At 39.4% G+C, this 18,013-nt stretch overlaps 1 protein-coding gene across 1 annotated transcript; it reads left to right on the top strand.

Moving 5' to 3' along the window:
• The first annotated feature begins 9,967 nt into the window (after positions 1-9,967).
• On the top strand, positions 9,968-10,677 carry LOC118665709 (peptidyl-prolyl cis-trans isomerase A-like). Its single transcript, XM_036327001.1, has one exon. It carries the CDS (start codon positions 9,968-9,970, stop codon positions 10,460-10,462), a length of 495 nt encoding a protein of 164 aa, XP_036182894.1. The 3' UTR covers positions 10,463-10,677.
• The last annotated feature ends 7,336 nt before the right edge of the window (positions 10,678-18,013 follow it).

Raw genomic sequence — 18,013 nt, forward strand, 5'->3', positions numbered from 1 at the left:
AGTCTAATTTGATATTTAGGAGCAATTTTATTACTTGTCCCATTTTATTACTTCTTTATCCCTCCATGCAGGACAAAGTATAAAAAGACTCAGTATTGTATTTTGTTGTTAACAAGCTACTAAAATTGTGTTCCCATATAGTGTTGCTATGGTTGGTGTTTGCTGGGAAAACCATAGTAATTTGTTCTTAACAAGTCATAAAATTTATGTTCTCCATGGCTAATTTGAAGCAAGAATGTTAAATAATGTAAGCCTTATCCAGAAATCTAACTAAAATTAACACTTCAAATTATATATATATATTTTGTTTTTGTTAAATGCACTAAATCATTTTCTGGAAATTTGTTCCTGTTCACCCTTAGTGATTTATTTGGTCAAAACCCTAAACTAAAGCTTAATATCTGCATGCAGTAAATCACCTAAGAAATGACACAAAGCTATTTTGATGTGACTAATCCTATTCTGGATACCACCAAAATACAAAAGAAAAATTACACAAGTAATTCTCAGACTAAACTTCCTACATTTACATCACTTTAATAGGGATATACATCATGCTTGAGCTGAAAGTGTTATTAACGTGGATGAAGCAAACCAGAAACAGCTTGGTAGCCCATTCTCATGATGTCCTGTGGTACATGTTTAGAAAAGACAGTGTTGAGTCTTTAATCAAACACTGTCAAAATATTGTGTCTCTTGCTTTTCTTAGGTATAGGTGTAATCTACTTTAATTAAAATGTTGTATTATTTTAAATTGCAAGTCCCTTGCATCAAAATTGAAAATCAGTAAATATAGCATAGCACAACAAATACATTTATAGTATTAAACTTTGAATTCACCAAACACTTTTAACTAGTTTCCTAATTTCAAATTGATAATTAATTCCACTATGCTAAACGCCTTCCTTCCCAAGAAAAAAGAAAAGTAATTGCATAGTTTTAACTTAGTGCCCATCCAACTGCTAAGATAACTTTCATTTTTATTTAGCATTTAAAGCTCAATACCCATTCATTGGACAAATTAATGTGGTTTTTCTAATTCTTTGAAACTGAGAACCTGGGAGTAAGAACTTCACTTTAAACATATTAACTCTAAATTCCTGTAATTAATGTTCCCTAGTCTGACCTTATCAGGATTGTGTTTTTCTCACTTCTATCTCCATTCCAATGGGATAAGGACAATAGATCATGTACATGACATTCCAGTTATCAGTTGGGAAGATGAAGAGTGTGTTGATGTGATAAGAATGGGAAGTGGGAGATTTACCAATGTGGGTTTTCAATGTACTAATTAAAGCATTTATTTAGATGAGAAGTTAGATAACTGGCAGAATCTAAGAGTCGTTATTGCAGACAACCACTGTAAAATTGAAAAAGCAAGTTGAATCAAAAACATTTTGGCTTTGCTCTCATTTTCATATCAATTTATAAATATATGGCATCTTTAAAACCTGGTTTCTAAATTCTAATTTTAAAACTAATATGAATCTGGTACATACAGCCAGAAAAAAATTGTAAGGGACTTTGAAATGAGCAAAAATTATTAGTAAACATTCTGATTAACTTATCATCCAGGTTATCTCCACTAATTCATAGCATTATTATTATTACACATATTAATTTTTTTCTATATGCAAACAAATTCTTCCTAAGAAGGGACAATTACTTTACTACTTTCATGTGAGAAAAAGCCAATTTTACATCTATTTGTAAATTCATTTTGGCATTTCTGATTTACCTATATAAGTATAGTACTTAGAATTTTCGTTTGAATCAGTTGTATTCTTTATTAATGAGTTAAAAATGGTTTTCACATGTTCATTTCATATTTGTATGAGAGCAATGAGTTTATCTTTTAAAAAATACAACACCCAAATATAGTATTTATAGATGTAGCCAATGTAAAGTCAAATTAATTTTGCAATTTCCAGGAAAATTCTTGGAAATTGCAAAAGAGAATCATACTCAGCATACCACAATTTCTTAAAAGTCTACTTTCTCTTTCTTACACACACACACACACACACACACACACACACACAGTAGGTGAGAGAGAGAAAAAAAAACTACCATCACCTCATAAATAATTCTCCATCCATTCTCCAAATTCTCCTATCCCCATCCATTATTCTATAACTCTCCCTTTAGGTTATTTCTCTCTTATCTACACTTTACTATGCAGTTTAAACATGGGGTCTCTGTTTCTCACGCTACTACACCTCACTTTTTATCATAGTTTTCCACAAACAAAAGCCCACCAGTTAATCTAGTAAAGAATTCTCCTTTGTTTAAATCAGGGAGGTGAAGCTATTCCTATCAATGCATTAATTATTATACACTATTCAGTCATATAGATGGCAAAACAGTTTTGGAAAATGCATAGAATATGAAAGTAGTTACAGTTTATGTTATGGTGTCAAGGGGTGAGAGCACTCTAAGAGTGGAGGGCAGAGGGTCTTGTCATGGGAGTTTAAAATCCAATGAGGTACATACAAGTCCTATTGTATTCCTCAAATATTTTATCACATTATATTTTGGGGGAACAACACTGATAGGAAAATGGACTTAGTTTTGGTTAACCTCTGTTTCCCCTACAAATTCTATTCAATTCTATTTGGGGAGCACCTACAACAGTAGAGTAAAGTAGTGCTTCCTTTGTTCTGTTCTGTAAATTCATCATCTTATGTGATACTGCTCATTTAATTATACATAAATTACTCAAGTCTCTCCAAAATAAGAAATGCATTTTTTATAAAGTTTTTAAAGAGCCATGTGCTCTATGTTGAATATACTCTAGTTAATTAATCCTCCTCCCCATAAAGTACAGAGTCCAATCAATATTTTTATTCTAAAAACATCTCATCGTGCACACACTAAAGTGATTGTCCAGATATTTCTTCTGCTGAAAATCCTCTCCATCCTCCCTCCCCTTCCCCCATGGTCTATTAGGCAATGTCTAGACAAGTGGGTTATTTTGTTCAGTTAACACTGGATATTTGGAATGCAAAATAATAATCTTCACAGGATAAAAGAAAGTTTAGTATCTAAGGGAAAATCTCCAGTGAAGCTAAGCTAATCCTATTTGATAGCTAGTTTGTAGCATTAACTTCCTGAACTTGATGTTGCTTCTCTTTATATAAATGTGTTCTACCTGTGTATGTTTTAGTTATCTTCACATAATCAACGGCTGTATTTAATAGCTAGTCATCAAGCAGAATCATAAATCTTTCTTTAGTGTGTGTGTGTGCCTATGTGCATCTGAATGTCAGCAGTGGGGTTAGAGGAAAGAGAACAGAGCAGGCTTGTGTGGCAGGAAACAGACTAGTATAAATACGCATTGCTGGGTGGTTAACATAGTTTACAAAAATGAGAACAAAATAACTGTGACATTTGCCTCTAAGGTCTGCGAAATCAAAGAGTTCTGGGGTGATCACACTCAAAAGTTATATTTCCTTTTCTTTATAAGACTTAAAAAGACTGTTTTAATAACTGAAAAATACATCATTAGACTCATTATTTTCAAGTGCAGTATCTTTTAAATGGGCCTTTCTGACTACAGACTATCACACTTTAAGTCCATTCTTACCATTGTTCTCTGAGTTTTATGTTATATTTCTTATGGCTACACACACACACACACACACACACGCCTGATGAAAATCATCTACTCTAAGACAAATGTGTCATCCTCCAGGAATCTTTCTCCTGCACCCCACTAGAATTAATGGTTTGGCCACTACAATTGAACACATCATACCTGCATTATGTTTAGTAATGTAGGTGTCTTTTTAAAGAGACTGTTAGCTACTTAAGAGCAAAGAGTATGTGTTATTGATGGTGATTTATCAACCCTTTCATTCTTTATCCTCCATTTGTGCAAATAAAGTTCACTGCAATGGTTAAAGAACATTTAAAGTAATTTATCTCATTTACAACAATTTCAACTTTGAATATGTCCATTGCAACACATATATTCGGTTATCTCCAAAATAGTACTTTGCCATCAAGTACATCTCTATGAATTTAACCTAACCAGCTTTTTACAGAAATACATTTTAACTGTTTCTATTGTTGAAAGAAAATACAGAATGCGCCCTGGCTGATGTGTCTCAATGGTTGGAGCATTGTCCCATACACCAAAAGGTTGTGGGTTCTATTCCTGGTGAGGCCACATACTTAGGTTTCAGGTTCCATCCTTGAGGCAACCAACTGATGTTTCTGACATTGGTGTTTCCTTCTTTCTTTCTTTCTTTCTTTCTCTCTCTCTCTCTCTCTCTCTCTCTCTCTCTCTCTCTCTCTCTCTCCCCCCCCCTCCCCTCTCTCCCTCCCCCCATTCCCTAAATATCAGTAAAACATGTCCTTGCCTGAGGGTTAAAATAATAATAACTATGAAATGAGAATGCTTGGCAATATTCACATTTAGGGACATAGTTTTTAAACCCTACATTCTATGAAAGAGCAGTCCTTTCTTTATGGAAAAGAGAGGTTGAGGATGAATAGCTAGTATGACCTTTGACTCTTCCTTCACTATCACATTGGCAAAGTCATTTGTTGCCATTATAGAAGCTGCACCTGAAAAGCATTGAGCACTTGAGAAAAGTGTGAATCATGTTGTTGCGGTTTTTTGTTCACTTTTACTGCTGCTCCTCGTGCTCATGCAACTCTAGATTCCCTTCTAGATGGGAAAAACAATATTTTATTCTTTTTTGTACTCTCATTCACAACACCTAGGAAGTCCGTTACACAGAGTAAATGCTCAATCCCTGTTGTCACATGGTGTTAGTCTAAATCCCTCCTAATCTTCTTCTCTATCTTTTCTTTTTGGTTTGACTCTTTTATCTTCCAAAAGAAATGACCTTTCCAGATCTAAACTGTAGGGACCTGTGGCCACACTTGCATATTTGGCATATGCACTCCCAAATTCTTTGCAGCATTATTTACAATGACCAAGACATGAAAGCAACCTAAAACTCAGAGGTCAATGTTTCATGTTATTCTTTTTTTCTTATTTGAATGTCAAATATCCACCATATAGTTATTAGGTACAGACCACTAAGCCATTAATTGTTTTACTAAAGATTTCATAAATGATATTCTGGAAATTTTTTATAAAATGTCAATTTTTATAAATTTATCTAATTTTTTTTACCAGTCATCTGGGATTGCAAAATGTTTTCTTTGCAATGGCCAATTATATTTAAACACAAGTAGGATAGCCACCCATATTTTTTTTCAGCAATTAAATACATCATGGTGGAAATTTTTAATATTTACTTGTTTTTCTTCTAATTCTAATGTCTTTGCAAAATAATTCCTATAAAAAGGAACCAGCAGGTCATTTCTAGAGTATTCCAAGGGAAAAATATGTCCCATTCAGCAGTTCCTTACTATGTGACATTTAAATGAAAAACATTGACATTGTAACAATATTGTGTTAATATTTTAATACCCTTAAATGAGATAATTATATTTTTAAAAACTAAAATTGCTAGTTATTATACAAATGACCTAAATACAGTTAGTATTTTAAAAATCTATACATATTTTGAAATATGATTTGGGATAAAATATGTATACTCTAAGGAGAAACTTACCTTCTCTTTTACCTCTGAATAAAATGCAATGGCCCAATGCTTTCCCGTGGGATTTAAAATGAGGAAAGCACATAGATATAGCCCTGACAATCTCATTTTCTTATATAGTAACAAAAAAACTGTACTCTCCAAATTGATAATAGTGCCTAGGAAAGAAGGTTAATTATGTCACCAGTTAGTGGTGATGGTTATCTGAGTACAGGGATTTTTCCACCTTATATGCGGTTTGAGCCAAGTACATGACCATCTCCTTCAATGGGGTCACTTCCCCGAATAAATTTGATTCCCATTTAAATAAATTGAAGTGAGTAGAACTACAGTAGCTGTCCTCTATATCAAACCACCCCTTCAAAATATTCCCAAGTGATGCAAATGTAATTTTGTTAAACACTACTTAAGTAATAACTCAACCTACATATTGATTTGCCTAGACTCTTGGGTATTCACACAATGCAAATTTTTGGTCATGTTCATAAACCTTGTATCGTGTCAAATAAATCCCTGGAGAAGAGTCAAGAGCCATGTATTATATGGTAAACAAAATGAGGTAACTGCTTGTTATCTGTAAGACTGGGAGATAGATGCAAAATCAGGAGCTGTTGTTATGAACATCCTACATAGAATTCGGAAGGTTGAGCATCTGGTGTTTAGGTCTCTTAGTAAACATATTCCAGGCTTTTATTAGCTTGAATCACTTCCCCAACTTTATTAAGTTGTTTTTTCTGCACTTGCTCTTCTGTAAAACAAAACAGGAAACTATGAAATAATCTTCAAAAAATGACTCAGTGAAACGTCAGTTGTGTTAGTATACTCTAAATATACATGTACATACAATTTGGAGCTTGATAATATTTACACAGTGGCTCCAGAATGTCTTTGACAGGCAAGTTCAGGGTTGGAAAGTGCGGGACTCTCACTAGACTAGGAAATGCACCACATTTTATGATGTTTTAGGGGTGCTTTAGGGGAGAAGGCTGCAGCAAATTCTGGGAGAGCTAAAGCATGTTCCCATTCAAAAGTAAATAAGGTGGCTAAGGAACAAACTTAAAAAACAAAAACAAAAGGCACTCAGCCCAGGCCAGGGGCGGGGCTGCGGGGCTCAGGCAGGAACGAGGCCTCCGCTCAGGGCCGGGAGCAGGTCCCACTCGGTTCACAGGCATCCACAGGCCTCGGGTGGACCAACAGCGCTGCAGTGGGAGCCCCAAGGAGCCTGCAAGTGTAACTGCCAACCCCTCCCTTTGACGGGGGTCCATACAGCACCCGGCCCAGAACCCAGTCAGACTCTGATACTTAGGACCGAAGTAAGGAAGCAGGAGATTCCGTCCAACGATAAGCTGAACAGGAGGCCCCCTGACGATGATGAAGAGGAGAGGAAGCACAAAGAGAGGGGGGACCACAGGCACCATGAGCATCACCACCACCACTACCTCGAGTTTCTCCAACACCGAGGAGGGGCGGCCCCTCAACCAGCTCATGTTGCAAATGGCTGGAATGGGCACTGCCCACCACGTCAGCGCCCTGGAGTCCATCACCCGAGCTGACATTGGGCAGCGCTTTGCTGGGGCCAGACTCGCGGTCTTCATGGACCTGCCCACGCTGCAGGGCAAGCAGGAGATTTTGGAGCGGCAGCTGATGGGGCTGAGACTGACTCGGGCCAGCAGCGTGAACTGGCAGCATGTGTCAGAGCTGACGCCCAGGTTAGAGGGGGCCCACACCTCCGTTAGCTAGAAGGAGGCCACGCTGTGTGGGAGGGAGGGACGCGTCCACCCGCATGTTTATCTACATTCCAACGTAGAGCATCGCAGCTAGACTGCGGCAAAGCAAGCGCCTCTCCAAGGACGAGCTGCAGTAGCTGCATCTCTTGCACCCTGTCTGGCTGCGGTTGGCTGGTGCTGGGCACGGAGGCGTTGGTGCCGCTCTCCATCGCGCCACGGATGCTCGGATGCTCCGGAGACACCAGCGCCTCCTCACCGAAGAGCAGCGGTTTGAGCCAAGTGCATGACCATCTCCTTCAACAGGGTCACTTCCCCGAGGAAGGATGGCCTGGGGAAGGCCACGCGCAGCGCCCTCTCCGTGGTGAAGCAGTGGGCATGGCACGGAGCGCCAAGGGCCTCAGGGGTGTCGGTGCCCCTGCAGCCAGCACCCAGCTGATGGCGGACCACGGAGCAAAACTGCTGGTGGCCAAGGCCCACGGGCACCCGGAGAAGGTTTTCCAGGACCACCCGGACAGGCTGCAGGTGCCAGTGAACGCCCGGAGGGAAGAAGAAGTGGTAAACTCTGAGGACACTGGGGGCCTTGACGGGGAGCCACCTCACAAGCCTCAAAATTGGAGCCGCACAGATAGAGAGAAGCAAGATGCCGGGGAGGAGCCTCCGCAGGAGAAGGAGCCTGAGAAGCAAGAGCAGGAGCCTGAGAAGGAAGAGCGTCTTGGCCAAGGAGTTGGACCTACTTGATTGTGCCCTGGGGTTACAGTGTTGCCTCTGGATCCGGTACCAGTAAGTGAACTTCTTACTTAACTGACCCCCAAGTTTCATTTCACTTCAGATGTGTACCTTCTTTTTTAGCTCTCATCTCTGCTGAAGGACTTCTGAGGTCTATTTATTGACATTCCTTTCCATGATTAATAAATAAATGTCTTTGCAGAGATGGAAGGAAGGAAAGAAGGAAGGAAGGAAGGAAGGAAGGAAGGAAGGAAGGAAGGAAGGAAGGAAGGAAGGAAGGGAGGGAGGAAGGGAGGGAGGGAGGGAGGGAGGGAGGGAGGGAGGAGGGAGGGAAGAAGGGAGGGAGGGAAGGAAGGAAGAAGGAAAGAAAGAAAGAAGAAAGAGAAAAGAAACACAGGGCTTTAAAATTGCTGTTGGCTTCGTTCTTGTTACACCCTTAGATTTCTCACAGGTCTCTCCACAAAACGTTCCGAGGTGCGAGGTGCCCTCTTCCTCCAGAGAGCAATGTTGATATTGGACTGAGTTCTTCAGAGCATCATGTTTCCCCTTACATGGCAATCTTCCTGAACAGAAAACTCCCTCTGCCTAGAACACTAATTATAACCCATCACTGCATCTCCGCCACGTTTTACAAAGCGAATAGATTCATACTTAAGGTTCCAACTTAAACACTGGTATTTCTTATAAGCTTGCTAGGTTAGGTACCCCTCCTGTTGATATATGCATGTGCTTCTTGTTACTTCTCACATTATACTGAAACAGCTTATACAGCTATCTAATGCCCCATTGGACTATGAGCTTCTGGAGAAGAGGCACTATGTATTTTAAACATTTTAATAATAGACTGAATCCAGTGAGGGTAGAGATAAGAAATGGCTCTTTCTTTTTTTTTCCCCTTCTTCAAACTAGTACCTTAAAACATTTCTGATACTCCCCAGCTTTGGATGGAATCTTTCGCAATAAATTTCAGTTGAACAAGCCTCATTTTAGTAATGGACTCATTTTGATATTATAAAGTCCAGTCCAATTTAAGTTTAAACTTAAATCTCACATATAATGGAAACCTTCTCTCCAACTGCCAGTGCACAGTGCCGCTATGACCTTGTTTGGTCAGGGGACTGGTAGTGGGAAGGCAAACATGGTCTTCTTTCTTTCTTTCTTTCTTTCTTTCTTTCTTTCTTTCTTTCTTTCTTTCTTCTCTTTCACACCCTCTGCTCCTGGGTCTCATTTCATTCTCCAGTGTTTTGTTATTGTTTGTTTATTTTGTTTTGTTTTTTAATCTTCACCTGAGGATATGTTTTATGCCGGTGTGTGTTTCTCAGCATCTAGAAGGGGTTTCAGGAATCTGGAGAAGGGCTACATGTAAGTGAATAAAGAGTGCAGAGCGCCCATTAACGCCAGGGGTCTTAACCCAGCATCTAGAAGGTTTTCAGAAATCTGGAGAAGGGGCTGCTGTAAATGATTAAAGAGTCCAGAGACGAAATGTAATTTTGGAAGGCATTTTGGGGAGCCAGAGAAGACTTAGCTAAAGAAACCAAGTTCTCCTTGTGTCTCTGGACCCCTTGCTTTTTATTAACACAAATTGTCCTAAAGCAAGGTAGATATACATATCAAAGACAAAGTTTAGTGTACAGAATCCATTGTCAAATTGGGCGAACTGCCTATGGCTGTTCAGGTGTTTGGCCAGTAGGAGGAAATAACATATAGATTAAAATGCCCTCAGCTGTGGACAGCAAGCAATCATCTATGCAAATCTTTAAGTGTGGGGAAATGCCCTTAGCCATTTCCAGCAGGCATTCCTCAAGGTTCCATCAACCTTTTGATGAAACTTCTTGCATTTATGACATGCTGGAATTAGCTTCCAGCAATTGTTAAGAGAGAGAAACATCGGCTTTGCAGACACCGCCGCCCCGAAGCCGCCCGAGACTAGCCATGGTGAACCCCACCATGTACTTCGACATAGCCGCCAACAGCGAGCCCCGGGGCCGCGTCTCCTTCGAGCTGTTTGCAGACAAGGTTCCAAAGACGGCAGAAAACTTCCGTGCTCTGACCACCGGGGAGAAGGGATTTGGTTCTAAAGGTTCCTGCTTTCACAGAATTATTCCGGGATTTATGTGCCAGGGTGGTGACTTCACACGCCACAATGGAACAGGTGGCAAGTCCATCTACGGGGAGAAATTTGAGGATGAGGACTTAGTCCTGAAACATACAGGTCCTGGCATCTTGTCCATGGCAAATGCTGGACTGAACACAAATGGCTCCCAGTTTTTCATCTGCACTGCCAAGACTGAGTGGTTGGATGGCAAGCATGTGGTCTTTGGCCAGGTGAAGGAAGGCATGGATATTGTGACAGCCATGGAGCGCTATGGGTCCAGGAATGGCAAGACCAGCAAGAAGATCACCATTGCTGACTGTGGGCAACTCTAATAAATTTGACTTGTGTTTTATCTTAACCACCAGACCATTCCTTCTGTAGCTCAGGAGAGCACCCCTTTATCCCGATTTGCTTGGAATGTTCCATAATCTTTGTGTTCTTGCCAGTTTATTGGGTTCCATAATTTCCCTCCCCTTTCCCAGTCTAGCTGGATTACAGAGTTAAGTTTATGATTATGAAATAAAAACTAAACAGTTGTCTGTCAAAAAAAAAAAAGAGAGAGAGAGAAACATCGATCAGTTGCCTCCCTTATGTGCCCTTTCCAGGGATTGGTGTACAGGATAGTGTTCCAACTGACTGACTCATCTGGCCAGGGCCTTTTCCAGTGTTTTATGAGAAAGGATAGGGAAACTTTTTGTATGATTGGTTTGTTATCATCCAAGCACACTGTTTTGCCCCAAATGCTAATTATTCCATCAGTCTTATTAAAGGGTTCTTCTATTTCTCTTGTGGGTCCACGCATATTTTATGGTTCCATTCAGTTTCCCACCCCCTGGAAACACTTTATAGAGTTCCATTTTTGGAGTTCTTTTCCAAGCAGGATGTCTTGTTGTACAGGAAGCTGTCAAGATGTTTTGGGCCTGGCCATTAGTGCAGCATTTTCACTAGGTTAATGTGTAACTCCTACATCCTGCCGCATGTCACTTGTAGGGGTACAGGATACTTGCACTGCATGCTTTTGTGGTTTTTTATTCCTTTTCCTCCCTATGTATAAAGATGGTAAGTGACACAGATCAATGTCTTCATAAATATTCCCCAAATCATAGAGATGCATATTAGGCTCACGTAAGACTTAATCTCAATATGCTCTCACCTAATAGCCTCAGAGATGGCCTAATGCCTTTCTATTTAGAAAGCACCATACCCTTCGGGACCTTTCCTCGTCTGTATTTAGGCGGCAGTTGGGAGAAGAAGAGTTAATAACACAGCACTCTGACTGACTACTCACTGAGTCACCCACTCAAGTTTCTAGTTTTCTCTTCTATAGTGGACATGGGTGAATTGTGTTTGCTATTTTAGTAATCCAACTTGGATACAACTTGAAACTCCATTTATAATGTGGAGGTCTTATTTCCTATTGTTTTCAGTTGTGAGGCATCAATCAAATTACTAGGCATTTAAAGGCAGAGAGTCAACATCGCAAAATAGTTAAGATTATAGACACTCGTGCCACACCAAGTAGGGTCAAAGTCCAGCTTCACTATTTATTAGCCATGTGACCTTGGGCAAGTCACTCAAGTTTTCAGTCCATTAGTTTGCTCATTAGAAACATAGAGATGACAATAACAGTACTTTTCTTGAATAGGTAATAACACTCTAAGAATTTCAAGGTTGTATATTCAAAAGTTTGAGCCAAATGTAATACGGTTTTTTGCAAGATAGGTAAATCCAAGAGGAAGTGTAAAAATATGAACAGGCAAACACATGCAGTTGGTTCATGAGTATTACAATGAACAGAAATTAACAAAGAAACTGATTTTCCATTAGCTTTCTCCAGAATTAGGCTATGACATTCTAAAGTTATATTTTCCATGAAGACTGGGTTGTATTCAATCCTGAAAAGTTGTTCAGTCTTAAAAAGTTGCCCATTCCTGAAATTTGTTCAGAGAGTCTATTGTTTATGCTGATTAGTAAAAGTTTATATCATTCTGGTTGTTGAATATTTTTCATATTATCCCATTAGTATAGGCATGTATATCAGATAGTAAAATTTATTTTAATAAAGATGGGAAATGTTAATACAGCCATCTGAAAAATAAGAAATATGTTTCTTTATTTTAAAATTCTATCTTGAAAAATTGCCAAAATTTGAATTTATGTCATGGAAATTCAACTATAATTTTTTAAAAGTCCTAGATAGTTGGGCTTAACACTTATCTTATAATCATATACAAATATATACATTTCCTATTTCATTAGAGCCTTATGAGATAATGTTTTAGAAAGAAGTAAATTTTATATAAAAAATCTATTTTAATTGCAATTCAAAATCAATTTAGTTATTAGAAAGTAATAAAATATATATTTTTCTTTTTTATAGGGATATTAATCTAAATTACATGCAGATTAATTTATGAAATACAAACACAAATTGAGACTAATGATGTGTAGACTACATTTAATTGGTTTCCTCTTTAAAACACAATTAGCATTCCATAGATAACATGAGTAACACCACCCAAAGAAGTTGCTCTAACAAGCATTATTACATAGAACTGTGCGGCAGTCAGTTCACTGTGGAGTTGTCATTCAAAAACGTTCACATTTCTCTTTTAATTGTATTTCATCTATTTTCAGGCCTGCTAAAATGGAATATTATTTTATCATAAGATAAAATTTATGTTAAAGCAACTGACATTTATATAAAGGTTTCCTAAAATCCTACATGGTTTTTTTCTTTGATATTCTTTTATAATATCATACAACTTTGAGAAAAAAACTGGGACACTCATGACAATTCTTATATGGAAAAGTAAATGCTCTAATTATAGGCCTAAAATTAAGTTTAACTATAAAGAAAGGATGTTTATATCAATCTATATCAGAAGTAAGTGTGTTTCCTTTAGTGATGAGTAGCTAAGGTAGACTGAATGGAACTAAGCAGCAGATGTCTCTGTGAGGGGCATGACAAATAGACACCATCTAAAGAAGATGTCCATGTATTTTAAACCAGCCATGTAATTAAACAGCATCACCCCTATCTAATATAGATAAATTTATAGTTATAAAAGGAAGTATTATGTAAGTATGTGACCAACTTCTATCTGGAGTTATGCTCTGGCACCATTCAAATCTAGGAAACTACTCTTTACTGGTCCACTGAGTCTAACAATGGTATCAGGCTATTCCTGCCTTTTGGTACAGTGAAGTACTTTTTTTAGGTTATGTCATCAACATTTTTAAAAAGTTATTTTTATAAGTGTATTATTACACTTAAAAATATTTTAGAAAAGAAGCACAGATATTTATATTTTTATATTTAATATAATGTATTAATAAGATTAGAGGATATGACCATTTTTATATAACTGGAGAAAAGATAATATTATGCACCCATCCAAATATTCTGGTTTAAGTAACTAACATTAGTCTGACTCGTCTTAAATACAAATATCATCAAAAATTTAGTGTAAATTGTAAAAAGAATGTGAAATGGATAGCAATGTACCCTGGTGGGGAAGAATAAAGGATTTAGGCAAAGGGTTAAGAAAAAGAATGAACAAGACTTCTTTAGGGATACTTGTAATTAATTTAGAAATGTTTTACTCCATAAACTTCATGGTGCTAAAAAGCAATGCATCATTTTGTAAAGTTTGAAAACAAAATTGAGGACCAGCAAAATTATCAAGAGAAAAAATACCATTCTGTAATTGTCTAGACGGGAAATAGCAAACTCAAGAAGTGAAAGATCGGCCCTTCATCAAATGATAAATCTAGTGGGAGTTTACAAATTGTATCTTTAGGAGTTTGCAATTGTATAAGTGTTTAGGCAAAGAATTGCTGTCAAATGCTTTATTGATTGATCAAAATGTGTGCTTTAGAGTAAAAGGATAAAAAGTGAATATATTATCACTACTGAAAATGTTCGATTTATGTGCTTATATCAGATAACTACACAAAATGTAGTGAAGTTTCTTAGAAATAGTGGAATTCAATAAACATTGTACAGGTCATCCTTTGTAAAAAGTAAAAATAAAACTGTTATTTCATACTATCCCCTTCCAAAAAATAATAGTCATTTTCTGCTTTAAAATGAGCTTAATTATTTTATAATTGCTGAATGGGAAACATTCACACCTAGGAGACCTGGATTTCAGATATAGCACTTTAAGTATTACATGTTGCTCCTGACAAGTCACTTAAACTCTCTGAGTCACTCTTTTGCTGTCTTTATAAATGATTAAGTGATATATTTTTGTAAGCTCTTTTTGAATACTGTGCTTGATCTAAGTGCAGTGGTCGGCAAACTGCAGCTCGCGAGCCACATACGGCTCTTTGGCCCCTTAAGTGTGGTTCTTCCTAAGCCTTAGGAGTACCCTAATTAAGTTAATAACAATGTACCTACCTATATAGTTTAAGTTTAAAAAATTTGGCTCTCAAAAGAAATTTCAATCATACTGTTGATATTTGGTTCTGTTGACTAATGAGTTTGCTGACCACTGGTGTAGGGGATTGGTTTTCTTCTTATATTTACTTTATTAGAATGGGGTTTGTAGTGGATCCACATGAAAAGTCTTTTTGATCCTTGTTACTCATATGTGGTCCAGGAACCAGTAGCATCAGCATCACCTGAAAGCTTGTTGGAAATGCAGAATCTCAGGCCCCATCTAATAGATTTTTGTGTACATTAATGTTTTAGAAATACTGTTTTATCATATTCATGAGATGTTGTCAAGGCCACTTCTTTTATATCAATCATTTATCCTTCAAGGCAATATTTTAATTTGCCATCATCCATCCATTGAAATGCATTTAAAGTAAATCACTTTAATAGAGGCATGTTTTTATATGTAATTATATATGTAATCAGTTCTACTGATATATTAGTTATGTTAATTAACTAAAACCATGCAAATGACTTTTTCTAAACACTGAGTTACACCAATTCCTAAAACAACAGGGCATAGTAAAAGTTACATCTGTAATGAGAAAAGTACAGAAAAATAAGCATAGTACAGACTGTAATGAGGCAATATACATGTTGTAATGATTAGTTCACATTTTTTCAAATAAGATGTATAGGTTAAGATATAATTATAAAGATGGGGGGGGGGGCACAATCTAGAAGCCAAAAGCCAAAAAATTAGAAAATTATTTAAAATGTCTAGCTTTAGAAATTATCATAGTAATGATTAAACTTTCAAATTAGTATAATTTTTAAAGCCAACTTTAAGATGGAGGAGATTATTATTTTATATTTGGGTGAAACTATATGTTTCAGTTTCTGAAAATAATAATAATAATAAAATTTGCACATCTCTCATTGATTTTGGCCAAATCAATTTTCTAATTTCTATGTTAATTTGTTTGGAGAACAATGAGAATAATAAGTTATTACTTCATTTATAAGGATTTCTTGAGCTTATAAATATTGCTCTTCCTATTTCTTATTGTGGAATGCTTATTGTTCAAACTATCTAGCTAGCTATCAATCATCTATCTACTTATTTTTGCTACTAGATTGACATCTTATACTACCAGATAAAGTCTTTCTGGAGTAACAAATAAGTCACTGTAGTAAACTAAATAAAATACTATAAGCTCTGAACTTATTTCCTCCTCATTTTACTCTCCCTTTTTGCCTTTTCTTACTTTTTATTTTTATTTTTGAAGGCTACTTAAAAAAAGATGTAACTTGGAAAACAGTGTAGAGTTTCCACAAAAAATTAAAAATGGGACTGCCTTTGACCCAGTGATCCCACTTTTAGAAATATAACCTAAGAATCTCAAAACACCAATCAGAAAAAAACATATTCACCCCTGTGTTCACAGTAGCTTTATTTACATTAGCTAGAACCTGGAAATAGTCCAAATGCCCGTCAGTAGATGAATGGATAAGAAAATAAAATCTGTGGTACATTTACATAATTAAGTACTATGCAGCTATATAAAAAAGAGGGATCTCTTACCCTTTGAGACAGCATGGAGATACCTGGAAGGTAGTATGCCATGCAAAGTAAGCCAGTCAGAGAAAGACAAGTATCACATGATCTCGCTCATATGTGGGATCTAAAGAGCAAAATAAGCTGATGAACAAATAGATCCAGAGACATTGAAGCAGACTGCCTTATTTAAGAGGCAAAGGCAAAGTGGTCCAGAAGACATTAACCAAATAATTTATATGCATATGCATATATGCATAACCTATGGACAGACAATAGTGCAGTGAAGGCCTAGGGAAGGGAGGGAGCCGGGTGGAGGGGTCAATGGGGGCAGAAGGGAAGCAGATATCCATAATACTTCCAACAATAAAGATACATTTTTTAAAAAGATATCTTATTCTTTTATTACTAACTAGAGGCCTGGTGCACGAATTTGTGCACAGGTGAGGTCTCTAGGCCTGGCTGGTGATCAGGGCCAATCAGGGCCAGGCCAATGGGTGCCTGTCAGCCAGGGTGAAAGACAGGGTGCAGGAGGTTGGCCGCCAACCCTGAGGAAGGAGCCGGCCCTTGGCCACCCTGGGAAAGGGGCTGCATCTGCTGCCATCCACCCCTGGTTCACTGTCCCAGCCCAGGGCTGAAGGCCCCAGCAAGATCATGAGAGGAGGCGGCAGTCGCCGGCCGGGTGCAGAAGGAACGAATTTTGGTTGCCAACGCCTCTGGCTGGCCATGGGATATTTGCTGTGGGAGCACACTGACTACCAGGGGGCAAATCCTGCATTGAGCATCTGCCCCCTAGTGGTCACTGTTTGTCATAGCAACTGGTCACCCGGTTGTTCAGTCTTAACTCTTAACGGTTGCTTAGGCTTTTATATATAGACTAGAGGCCTGGTACACAAAAATTTGTGCACTCGGGGAAGGGTGGGGGGAGGGGGTCCCTCAGCCCGACCTGTGCCCTCTCGCAGTCTGGGACCTCTTGGGCGATAACGACCTGCTGGCTTAGGCCTGCTCCCGGGTGGCAGAGGGCAGGCCTAATCCCTAGGTGCAGCCCCTGGTTGGGCTCAGAGCAGGGCCGATTGGGGAGTTGGGGCGCCGCCCCCTATCATGCATAGAGCAGGGCGGATTGGGAGGTTGCGATGCCACCCTCAGTCACGCTCAGGGTAGGGCCGATTGGGGGGTTGGGGCACCGCCCCCTGTCACACTCAAGGCAGGGTTGATGGGGAGGTTGCGGCGCCACCCCCTGTCACGCACAGAGCAGGGCCAATCAGGGGGTTGGGGCGCTGCCCCCTGTCACGCACAGAGCAGGGCCCATCAGGGGGTTGGGGAGCTCCCCCCGTCACACACAGAGCAGGGCCGATCAGGTGGTTTAGGAGCTCCCCCCGTCACTCACAGAGTAGGGCTGTAAGGGGAGTTGGGGCACCACCCCCTGTCACACACAGAGCAGGGCGGATCAGGGGGTTGGGGCGCCGCCCTCTATCACCCACAGAGCAGGGCCGTTCAGGGGGTTGGGGCGCCGCCACTGTCACACTCAGGGCAGGGCCGATGGGGAGGTTATGGCTCTACCCCGTCACACACATAGCAGGGTCCGTGGGGGAGGGTTGGGGCACCGCCCTCTATCACCCACAGAGCAGGGCTGATCAGGGGGTTGGGGCGCTGCCACTCTCACACTCAGGGCAAGGCCGATGGGGAGGTTATGGCTCTACCTCGTCACACACAGAGCAGGGCCCGTGTGTATGTGTGTGGGGTGGGGGTGGGTTGGGGCACCACACCCTGTCACACAGAGAGCCGCAGGGCGATCAGGAGGTTGGGGAGCTCCCCACTATCAGGCACAGAGCAGGGCTGATCAGGGGGTTGGGGTGCCTTCCCCTGTCACGAACAGAGCAGGGCAGATAGGGAGGTTGTGGCCCCGCTGCCTGTCACACAAAGAGCCGCAGGGCGATCAGG

Source organism: Myotis myotis, unplaced genomic scaffold (assembly GCF_014108235.1).
Source record: "Myotis myotis isolate mMyoMyo1 unplaced genomic scaffold, mMyoMyo1.p scaffold_m19_p_11, whole genome shotgun sequence".
In the NCBI taxonomy this organism is placed as follows: domain Eukaryota; kingdom Metazoa; phylum Chordata; class Mammalia; order Chiroptera; family Vespertilionidae; genus Myotis; species Myotis myotis.